Source organism: Danio aesculapii, chromosome 14 (assembly GCF_903798145.1).
Source record: "Danio aesculapii chromosome 14, fDanAes4.1, whole genome shotgun sequence".
Classification (NCBI taxonomy): domain Eukaryota; kingdom Metazoa; phylum Chordata; class Actinopteri; order Cypriniformes; family Danionidae; genus Danio; species Danio aesculapii.
In genome coordinates this window covers 37,530,590-37,543,117 of record NC_079448.1, presented here as the reverse complement: position 1 = coordinate 37,543,117, position 12,528 = coordinate 37,530,590, and the positions used below count along the sequence as shown (strand labels likewise).

Genomic DNA, 12,528 nt, shown 5'->3' with positions numbered 1-12,528 from the left:
CCCTTAAATGGAAGAGGCGGATCGGGAGTAATTCGCCTATTAAAGAGACAGACACTCGCTGCTTGGCTAATCGGCGGGTCGGTAAAGTCATTTCTTATAAAATACCGATACACTTTAACTGGCTCGGAATTTATTTAGACATTATATAAACAACAAAAACGTAAATGTAAAACAAAATTGACCAAATAAAATGGGGTTCTGCTCAATATTGCAGTGTCTTTGCCACATTAAATATATGTATTCATAAGAAAACAGTCTAAATGGTTTTTATTTACGTTATTGTGAATATTGACATGACTTAACTAAATAAATGGTAACCTCAAATCACCCATGTCTTTGCTACACTAGTAAGTCGGTCTATCTATAGCAGATATGCCCAAACTAGTTGGCCCTTTGTATCATTTGTATCCTTTTGTTTGTTTGTTTGTTTGTTTGTTTGATTGTTGAACTACAATGCAAACTGAAATTAAATGTTTCAATTAAATTTAATTCAATTTAATAATTTTTTTTAAAAATGTACATACAGTCATGAATAGGAGACAAAGCAGAAGACATCAGCAAGCAAATTAAGGCAAAGGCAGGCTCAGCATGACTGTATTCAGCATTGAACTCCATTGTTTTATAAATTGAATTTTGTTTATGGTTTTATTATAATAAGTTAGTTAAAATAATAAACATTTTCAAAAAAAGTTCAATGCATTAGTAAATATGGTTAAAACATTTTTTTTTAATTTTATGAAATAAATTAGGAAATTGCCCATGGCAACTTTAATGTATTACAGTATGCTATAATAACTTTTGGACTACAGCTATCAATCAAGCTTGGAATTTGGCCCTTCATAAGAAAAAAATTGGGCACCCCTGATCTATAGGCTTGTAAACTGATCAATCGGACAACAAAAACAAAGCATTGGTAAATATGTTTATATGAAAGCATGGACATTTTCGTGAGGTATGGTATACAGAGCAGTAGCAAAATGCAACGTTGTGAAAAGTAATTGCTAGGAGGAACAGAAACATGACATGTTTACATAATAATACTACTGTTTATTGTTAACACAACTAAATTAACCCTCATCCTGCAATCCTCATCTTCCAAAAAATTGCATTTCAAAAACTTGCATTCAGAATTCCTGTTAGTGTCAAGTAATACTCTAGACAGAGGTGAAGTTAGTTTGACATTCAGTTTCAAACCAATTAAATTCTTTGCTCCTGTTATAGATTGAGCCAAAAAGATGTCAGATAGACATAAATAAGACATAAATTTACAGTTGATTTAAATATTTTATCTCAAACGGTGTCAGAGTTTAATTAAAATATTTACAGTGTATCCAATATACTGAAATATGGATTCATTACTGTATACAAAATCAACAAAGGCATAACTGTAAAAAAAACAAAGCTTGTGCATCATAGTGAATAATATTTAGACAATTTTACAGTTGATTTAATATTTTACCTCAAATGGTGTCAGAGTTGAATTGACTTTTACCAATTTTACATTAAAAGTAATTTTTAAAATATGATAAAATAAATAAAGTGCTAATTTCAAACACAGCGTCTTGTGCAATAGCCAGGATGTTTTTCTGAACATTTTGGCACTGGTCTTATTTTATAATTTCATATGGTTGAATTGTTTAACTCATTCGTATGGTTAATTTTTTTTAGGCCCCATATTTATGTCTATCTGACATATTTTTGGCTCAAACTATAACAGGAGCAAAGAATTTAACTGGTTTGAAACTGAATGTCTAATAAATGTCAAACGTCTAACTTTTAGCATATGCAGTATGTTCTAGCATACTGCATATTTTTGGTCTATAATATTTTTTACAAAAGTTATTTCCAATTTTCAAATTTACTGGCCACAAATATCTAGGTCACACATTTACACCAGTGGGCAGCTACCAATGACTAGGTCTCAAATGGAGCACTGAAACTCATACGGCAGGCTAGTGTACAATATTCAAAGTGCACCGAATGGAATATTATGCCTAAAGGAAGAATTCTACTAAATACTCAAAAGATCTTTTACAAATATTGACACACTTCTCACACAATGAATAATGTGCAAACACTGGGCTCATTTATTAAATGTTTTCTATGGAACAAGAAGTGCCAGGATGGCTGCATTCGAAATTGCACGCAGCTACTGTATACTGGACCTATACAAGCAGCTTGAATATGTGATTACTGACAATTAAAATTAAGGTTATAAGTCATAATGATATTTGAAATGTGTCCAATTCATTTAAATAACTATAATAATAACAATTATTAAGGTACTGTGGAGGCGATGAGACATACAGAAATATCAAATCTAAAGATATCCCACAACAAGTTTATCTGTTAACTAGTTTACATTTTTACCATGGCAAGAAAAAGATAGAAAAGATCATTTCAGATGGCACTGATATAAATAAATAAATTACAACACAGTACTATAATATATATATATATATATATATATATATATATATATATATATATATATATATATATATATATATATATATATATAATATTAGGGGGTCCCAACCAGTTCTAAGTTCTGCTAAATTAATTATACATCTCTTTTATGAATTTTGTATCATATGTTGTAAAATCTGCCTATAACCATTAAGATTTTAACATTATTACTTTTTTCAAAACCAAGGGCCTCTTTCGTACTATACATGCAAATTTGTAACTAATTACAAATATGGCTAATTAACTGTGCATATAATGTGCATACAATATACTTGTTTTTTTATTTGTGTAATATTTGCATTTAATTTTGGATGAATGTTCCACTTAAAACATTATATAGAGTTTTGAGTTTCAATGCTAGGGCCCCCAATTCACTAAGTCTGCCCCTGTATGTATGTATGTATGTATGTATGTATGTATGTATGTATGTATGTATATTTGTATGTATATTATATATATATATATATATATATATATATATATATATATATATATATATATATATATATATATATATATATATATATATATATATATATACGTGTGTGTGTGTGTGTGTGTATATGAATATATATGTGTATATATGTATATGTGTGTATATATATATATATATATATATATATATATATATATATATATATATATATATATATATATATATATGTATGTATGTATGTATGTATGTATGTGTATATGAATGTGTATATATATGTATAACATAGCTCAGCATCTTGGTGTTTTTAGTTATAATGTTGGATATACAGTTCACTTATTTGTCTTGTGGACAGCATGGGAAACACGCTGAACTTATTCAGTCATTACCAAGCACTTACAAACTTGTTTGGGATCATTTAAAATCCAAATCTTAAGTAAACAATCATAGTGCAGCAGCGCCATCATCCGTCCTGCTGCGTAATAACACTAGAAGAGCTGCAAATCCGACTAGTGGAAGAAATCTGTGCAGACTCCACTCCACTCGCATTTGAAGGTTTTACTGCGTGGGATTCACTGCTTTAACTACTCTGTCAGAGTTAGTTATCTGAACGATTACTTTGGAAATATCTGAATTTATCTTAGGTTAAGTTTTTATATTAACATTTATATCAATTTCCGCTGGCATCCAACACAATGATCAAATGTATTATTCTTTTTGTTGAGTTGTTCATCATTTATCAGACTCTGGGTGATAACACTGAGGGTAAGACATCTTTAAATTCTCATTCTTTATATCCACGCTGAATTGAATTATGTAGAACTGTATTTTACACGAGCTTTTAGATTCGCTCTTCTTTTCCTTCATGCTTAATATGAAAAACAGCTGTGATTTTGTTTACTTTAGCATTATGTGGTTATGGACTATCGGTGTCTTAGCGGAGAAATGTAGGTTTTATTTTGGATTTTTTAGGAATTGTATGAAACTAAAAACTCAGACGAAATAGCGTTTAAACTTCTGGCTCTTAATTATGTTTTATATATCCTTTTCTCAATGTCATTAAATCACTCTCAAGTTTATCTTAGATGATTTGGATTGATAAATGATTCACACTTCAGAGGAATTAGTGATGTGCGTTTGGCCAAATAAGCAGTTTTAACAAAAATACAGACATAAACATCATCTTAGCTTCGTCCATTAGGCGTTTAATGTTAACAGAAACATATTATTAACATGCTGACTGATGTATGATGTCTATACTGTCTTGTAATTACAACCCAGTGACCCAGAAAATGACTGAGTGAAAGAAAGAGACCTAATTTGGCCTTTTAAAGGAAGAACTTTAGGCTTGTGCGACCTTTGGGTCGACCACTCCAGAGGCGAAACATGACAGAATAATAATAATAATAATAATAATAATTAAAATACGAATCAATATGCCATGAGAGTCAACTGATTAGCCAAAACAAATGGGTTTATCCCAAATATTTATTGTCAGAGTTTGCATGTCTTACATATTTACCTGATTAAAATTGGTTTGGCTTCTGCACAGTTGCAAATAGTTCAAATAAATGAGAACAACATTTTTCCCTTCACACAAACTGGAAAGAGTTCCCTTGAGGAAACTGCATCATAATGTTTTCCAGGTAGTGTAAAGCAGTCTGGGTATTGACAAACGTTGAGTCAAAGTCTTGGTATGTTACAACTTTATAGACTCTAGACAGCTGCAGTCAGTCGCTTTGAGGATGATTTCAGCATTTATACATTTAAAAAGAATGTACTTAAAATCTGGCCATCTGTCCAGGAAGTTTACATGTCTTCGGGCTCTATAGGCTGGGATGTACTCCAGGATCCCTGCAACCATAGATTGGACAAGCAGTTTAGCAACTGAATGGATGGATGTTTAAAATGAGATCCCTCAAGGCCTGGCAGCATCATTGCATACGGTTATCCTCTTTGCATATGCATCATTTGGCGAAGATTCAGTTCTCCTGTTGCTCAGACTTGTCTCGTTTTCTTACAACTGAACAAGAAAACAGCGAGTTCTCATTTGATAGTGTTTAAAAGCCGAAAGAAACACCCTAGACAGGTGGTCAGCTCAATAACTGATAATCATTCCTAAAAAGATAGGTACTTTTTGTTCAGGGCTGTCACAATCATTGATAATCTGAAAAGAAGCTTTGTCTACATGAAAACAAAACAATTCAGATACAAATTGTACTCAAATCTAAACCTAATAATTCCAGACACAGAGAATAGCTGAAATATAATATTATAGTGAAGAATTAAGTTAAAATAAAGAAAATGACCAAATTAACGATTAAACTAAATTAAATTAAACTGATATGCCAATAGGATTTCTAGACTAGGGAAAATAAAAGAATCCCATAGATTTAGAATGAAATAATGTAATAGTGTATAAAGATTACTACAGGGTGAGCCATTTATACACCTAATAAAATGGGAATGGTTGGTGATATTAACGTCCTGTTTGTGGCACATTAGAAGATGTGAGGGGGCAAACTTTTCAAGATGGGTGGTGATCATGGTGGCCATTTTGAAGTCGGCCATCTTGGATCCAACTTTTGTTTTTTTCAATAGGAAGAGGGTCATTTGACACATCAAACTCATTGGAAATTTCACAAGAAAAACAATGGTGTGCTTGGTTTTAACGTAACTTTATTCTTTCATGAGTTATTTACAAGTTTCTGACCACTTATAAAATGTGTTCAATGTGCTGCCCATTGTGTTGGATTGTCAATGCAACCCTCTTCTCCCACTCTTCACACACTGATAGCAACACCGCAGGAGAAATGCCAGCACAGGCTTCCAGTATCTGTAGTTTCAGGTGCTGCACATCTTGAATCTTCACACTATAGACAACAAAGATAGTGAAGCCATTCTTCTTCAATGGAAACCTCAAGGCCACTGGATATTTGAAATTGCTACATGATTATGTGTTTCCCTCTTTATGCACTGAAGCTGGCACGTTCCCTGAGGTTTTCCAGCAAGATGGTGCACCACCACATTATGGGTGTCAGGTCTGAGCGTTTCTAGATGAACAGTTTCCTGAAAAGTGGATTGGTCGTCGTGGGCCAGTTGAAGGACTCCCAAGGTCTCTTAATCTGACCCCCTTAAACCTTTATCTTTGGGGTCATCTGATGGCAATTGTCTATGGTGTGACGATACAAGATGTGCAGCACCAAAACTACAGATACTGGAAGCCTATGCTGGCATTTCTCCTGCAGTTTTGCTATCAGTGTGTGAAGAGTGGGAGAAGAGGGTTGCATTGACAATCCAACACAACGGGCAGCACATTAAACACATTTTATAAGTGGTCAGAAACTTGTAAATAACTCATGAAAGAATAAAGTTACGTTAAAACCAAGTACACTATTGTTTTTCTTGTGAAATTCCCAATTAGTTTGACCCTCTTCCTATTGAAAAAAAACAATGGTCACCATGGTCACCACCCATCTTGAAAAGTTTGCCCCCTCACATATACTAATGTGGCACAAACAGGACGTTAATATCACCAACCATTCCCATTTTATAAAGGTGTATCCATATAAATGGCCCACCCTGTACTATAAAATACTGTACAATCACCGGCCACTTTATTAGGTACACCTTACTAGTTCCAGGTTTGACCCCTTTTTGCCTCAAGATCTGCTTCTATCCTTCGTGGATACACATTCAAAAAGGTCGGCTGCACATCCATGATGTGAATCTCCCATTCCACCACATCCCAAAGGTGCTCTATCAGATTGAGATCTGGTGACTGTTGAGGACATTTGAGTAAAGTGAACTCATTGTCATGTTCAAGAAACCAGTTTGAAATGGTTCATGCTTTAAAACATGGTGCGTTATCCTGCTGAAAGTAGCCATCAGAAGATGAGTACACTGTGGTCATAAAGGGATGGAAATGGTCAGCAACAATACTCAGGTAGGCTGTAGGCTTCTGACCCTACAATCTGAATGTCGCAGCAGAAATCGAGACTCAGACCAGGCAATGTTTTTTACAATCTTTTATTGTCCAACTTTGGTGAGCCTGTGTAAACTGTAGCCTCAGTTTCCTGTTCTTAGCTGACAGGAATGGCACCCGGTGTGGTCTTCTGCTGCTGTAGCCCATCCGCCTCAAGGTTGGACGTATTGTGCGTTCAGAGATGCTCTTCGACTGTTGCTTTTATATCAGCTGGAACCAGTCTGGCCATTGTCCTCTGACCTCTGGCATCAACAATGCATTTGTGGCCACAGAACTGCCGCTTACTGGATATTTTCTCATTTTCAGGCCATTCTCTGTAAACCCTAGAAATGGTTTTGCGTGAAAATCCCAGTAGAACAGCAGTTTCTGAACTACTCCGAGCCCATCTGGCACCAGCATCCATGATACATTTAGTCACTTAAATCACCTTTTTCCCCCATTCTGATGCTCGGTTTGAGCTGCAGCAGATTGTCTTGACCATGTCTACATGCATTGAGTTTCTGTGATGTGATTGGCAAAAATTTGTGTTAACAAGCAGTTGGACAGGTGTACCTAATAAAGTGGCCATTGAGTGCATGTCTTCTATAGACACTCTACTCATGCTGGTTAGACATTCTCTATAAATCTCTGTTTTCAAAGATCCTAATCCAGTAAACATGGACGTGCAAACCCTGACTTGGCTGGATCTTAATTTTTGTGTGTGTGTGCAGAGAGCTGCAACTTTTGGCAGATGTGTTTTTGGCATTTGCTGAAACAAGTTCTGTCCTAGGTTTCAGGTGACGCACTGTACAGTACTCAGCTTTTTATGTTTCCATTAACAAACTTCTCAGTATATTTTCCCCTCAAATAAAGGTTTTTTATAGGCAACACTCACTTTGATAGACTGAAAAGTTTCCTCAAAAACGTCTACACATGTGAAACCAGAATAAAAAAGTGTGTGATTGGAAAGAATGATGATGGTGGTTGTGCTTCATGGAAACATCAACAAGGGTGGTCGGGGATCTTTTTCTCTATGGCTGAGGCCGCAGGACACTGATGAGGCAGCTGATTTGCTGCTGTGATCTGCCTGCCAAACTTTTAGAAGATCACTTTAGAGGACTTATATGAGATCAAAGCCCAAATATTGGCTTTCAGGTTCAGGGTTTTATCCTCATGACAGTGATGAAGTTGTGCATCATTTATTTGAAATCTAGGACCAGATTTTCTAAACAGGGAAAATATTTAATGGAATGACTTTATGCATTGTGAATTAAAAACACCAAATATCATTTGTCATTTCTAAACAAAGTCAAATTAAAGCAAAAAAATAATTGAAATTTGGACGAAATGTTATTAACATTTTTGATTAAAACCAACATTAACAATTTACTCAAACCATACCTAAATAAATCTTAAAAAACAATGAGTTTTTAAGTGGCCTCTTATTGTTTTCCTCCATCGCTTTATATAATAGATTAGGGCTGCACAATTTATCGTTTTAGCATCGATATCGCAATATGTGCATCTGCAGTAGTCACATTTTAGGATATGCAACGTTGAGCTGGGATTATAGTTGATCAGAATCCAAAGGTCAAAACACAAGAGATTTGTGGAAAGACACTGCAGAATTTAACCATTATAAAGTGAAAGTTTCAAATGTTGATGTGTTTTTAGGGCATTTGTGAGCATTTTAAGAGTTTGAAGCATTTTACAAGAACATAAAGAGCATAAAGAAGCTTAATAAAGATACATTTTATTGAATTATTTATATGATGAAGACGATGCAATGCTCTTTTACATTTGCTTATTCAATTTCTGTACCTGAATACTGTTAGACTCTCCTTAGAAAACCAGAATGCACTGTTTATTTCACTTTAACATTTGCTCCATTGTGTTTATTTATGACTGTAGTTTGTTTATTATATGTATATGATAAATTACATAGAATATATTTATATTTTACTCCTATACAAAATCATCCCAATCAATCTAAAGAAATGACTTCCCAAATAGAGCTTTTTAAGTCATCTGGTGAAATTCTGGTATTTATATCGCAATATATATTGCAGGGAATAAAAATATCGCAATGTCAAATTTTTTCAATATCGTGCAGCCCTAATAAAGATTACTCATGTGTGTTCAGCCAATCCAGTGGATTGTTCACTGAAAGATTTTTTAGGGTTAAAATGTTTAAAGTTAAACTATAAACTGGAAATATGGGATAAAGCATTATGAGCATTAAGAAATAATACAATAGTGTATAAAATAATTTATTTTATAAAATATTTTTATTTAATAAATAAATAAATAAGCATTAATTAATGTTTAACTTGTTTACAATTAAGCATTAGTTAAAAACATAAGCACTAGTAATTAATGGTTAACTAAACGTTTTAAGGGTCCCGAATTATGCATTAAGCTTAGTTAAACTTGTAAATCATGGATAACTTGTTCACAATTATGCATCAGTTAAGCATGAGCAACCATAATTAATGATTAACTGAACATAAAGGCATTTTAACAATTATTTACAATTTGATAAGCCATATATAAATTTCTTTGATTCATCGTGTAAGTTAACTGAACAACAAGCTACTAATTATGTTTAATTACTGCTGGTTTGGAATTATATACAGCTAAAACAGTGTAATAAACACAGTTTAACCTTATGTCCCAAAGTTAAAGTTATTTTAATGTTAACACATAATTCGGGACGCTTAAAACGTTTAGTTAACCATAGTTATTAGTGCCTTCGTTTTTAACTAATGCCTAATTGTAAATAAATTAATAATTAATTAACACTTAATGCATTCTTTTGGACCCTTATAATAAAGTGTTACGGAATTTCTTAATACAGGGTCTTAAAAAGTCTTAAATTTCAAAATCTAAATTTTAGGCCTTAACAGTCTTACATTTACTGAAATATTGTGTTGTAGGTCTTAAATCTTTATTAAACAGGTCTTTATTTTTCTTTGTTCATGTATTGCTACTCAATCTGGCCAAAACCTATACAATCACCAATAAAACTTTAAACTTTTTATTTAAAAGGTCATTTTTAACTCTATTTATCAAAATGGTTGAATTATTGTCCTCACAAAAACATTTGTTTAAAAGTTCTCCATGTATTTACTGCTGAGGACACAGACCTGGAAAGATTGTTGTGCAGAGATTTAGTTATTATAGTTTTTAAAACATTTGTTCATTTTTTATTATTTTAAAGAATGTTTATGTTAGAAAAAAAAGTGTATTGATACAAGTAGAGCTTGCTTGTTTTTACACAATATTTAAAATAGTTTGCTAAGAAATAAAATCTAAAATATTTATTTTTTTATTGTTAATGTATTATTAATGTCATTTGAGATATTCCTTAGCCTTTAGCCCTTTATGAGTCTAAAATTTCATTCATAATGGTCTTAAAATTGTCTTAAAGTCTTAAATTTGACTCGGTGACACCATGATTGCTAACATTAGTTAATGCACTGTGAGTTAACATGAACTAACAATAACTAACTGTATTTTTCATTAACATGAACAAATACTGTAATACTTGTACTGTTTATGTTATTAAATGTGCCATATTATAAAGTGCTATCAAACATAAGTTTAAAAGCTTTGAATGCAATGAAAATCACAACAAAATTACTAAAATTCGAATTTCAAATGCATACTGGAAATATATGGAAAAAAAAACAAGCATAAGAAATAATCTAATAAATAAGAGATAATGTAATAGTTCACAAATAATACATCTTATTAAAAGCCTCAATAAACATTTGCTTTCAGGCTCAACATTTACTTATCATGACACCAATGAAGTTGTGCATGAGGATGAGATTTACCACACCCCTCAGTTGGACTACAAACGTAAGTAGGCTCACAAATACTACCTACAGTATGTCTAAAAGCGAAGTCTACACTTACATTAAACCCATTTGTCTGGCAGATCCGCAGTGGTGTCATAGACTCAAGCTTACCAGCGGGGAAGTGTCCTGTACGTCACCTCAAGGTGGACGCCACCACAGCACACTTGGTACTCGCTGCATGCTGTCCTGTGATCGTGGATATAAACGGCTGGGACGATCATCAGTGCAGTGCATGCCAAACCGCCGCTGGTCTGGAAGTGCTCTCTGTCGAAGTAAGTCTACTTAAAAGGTGGCATAACAATTAATAATTCATGAGGGTGATTCGATAATTGGAGATTTTGCATTTCAAGTAAAACAAATTGGAAAAATTAACTAAATTTGTTACGTACCGTCAATGTTGTTACTCTTCCTTGGTGTAACAAGGAACAAAAAACAACAAACTCTTAAATAACCCACTTTTGATGCTTATCTTTAGATCAAAATATTTTCTCAGTGAATGCAAACATTGGATCTTAGATCAATGAGGAACATATAATATATATTAGGGCTGCACGATATTGGAAAAATTTGACATTGCGATATTTTTTATTCCCTGCAATATATATTGCTATTATAAATACCAGAATTTCACCAGATGACTTCACCAGATAAAAAAAGCTCTATTTGGGAAGTCATTACTTTAGATTGATTGGGATGATTTTGTATAGGAGTAAAATATAAATATATTCTATGTAATTTATCATATACATATAATAAACAAACTACAGTCATAAATAAACACAATGGAGCAAATGTTAAAGTGAAATAAACAGTGCTTTCTGGCTTTCTGGGGAGAGTCTAACAGTATTCTGGTACAGAAATTGAATAAGCAAATGTAAAAATCTATAAATAATTCAATAAAATGTATCTTTATTAAACTTCTTTATGCTCTTTATGTTCTCTTACATTGCTTCAATCTCGTAAAATGCCCACAAATGCTCTAAAAACACATCAACATTTGAAACTTTCACTATATTGTGGTTAAATTCCATCTTTGGATTCTGATCGACTATAATCCAAGCTCAATGTTGCATATCCTGCAATGTGAATATTGTAGATGCACATATTGCAATACTGATGCTCAAATGATATATTGTGCAGCCCTAATATACATAATGTTGTAGAATAATGAAAAATGACTCTTTAGGGCTTTTTTAAAATGAAATGAAATGCATGAAATCTTTCCAAAAGAAAAGTATAATTAAATATTTAGATTCAGATTCACCAATAACACAATAATACACAACAGACAAAAACAAACTAATTCAGACAACACCGAATTATTTTTTGTCTATTTAACACACAGAAAAATTGCAGAAAAAAATTATATCGGGTCCCACTTTATACAGGGTTTCTGCAGGTGTCACAAAGTTAAATTTAGGACTTTTAAAGACATTTTTAAGACCATTATGAATGAAATGTTTGACTCAAATGGCTAAAGGCTAAGGAATTTTTCAAATGACATTAATAATACATTAACAATAATAATAATAAAAAAAAGATTTTATTTCTAACCAAAATTGTTTAAATATTGTGTAAAAACAAGCAAGCTCTACTTGTATCCATACACTTTTTTCAACATAAACTTTCTTTAAAAAAAAAAAATAAATAAATAAACAAATGTTTAAAAAGATTTTAAAACTATAATAAACTAAATCTATGCACAACAATTTGTCCAGGTTGGTGTCCTCGGCAGTAAATACATGGAGAACTTTTAAACAAATGTTATTGTAAAGACAATAATTAAACCATGGTAAATA

General features: G+C 32.6%; 1 protein-coding gene across 1 annotated transcript in view; it reads left to right on the top strand.

The window, feature by feature from the left end:
* The first annotated feature begins 3,451 nt into the window (after positions 1 to 3,451).
* Positions 3,452 to 12,528, top strand: part of srpx2 (sushi-repeat containing protein X-linked 2) — a 19,041-nt gene continuing 9,964 nt past the window's right edge. The window contains exons 1-3 of the mRNA XM_056471880.1: positions 3,452 to 3,667; positions 10,650 to 10,730; positions 10,810 to 11,001. Of these exons, the coding sequence (XP_056327855.1) occupies positions 3,598 to 3,667; positions 10,650 to 10,730; positions 10,810 to 11,001 (343 nt within the window). The 5' untranslated portion in view covers positions 3,452 to 3,597. The remainder of the gene's footprint in view (positions 3,668 to 10,649; positions 10,731 to 10,809; positions 11,002 to 12,528) is intronic.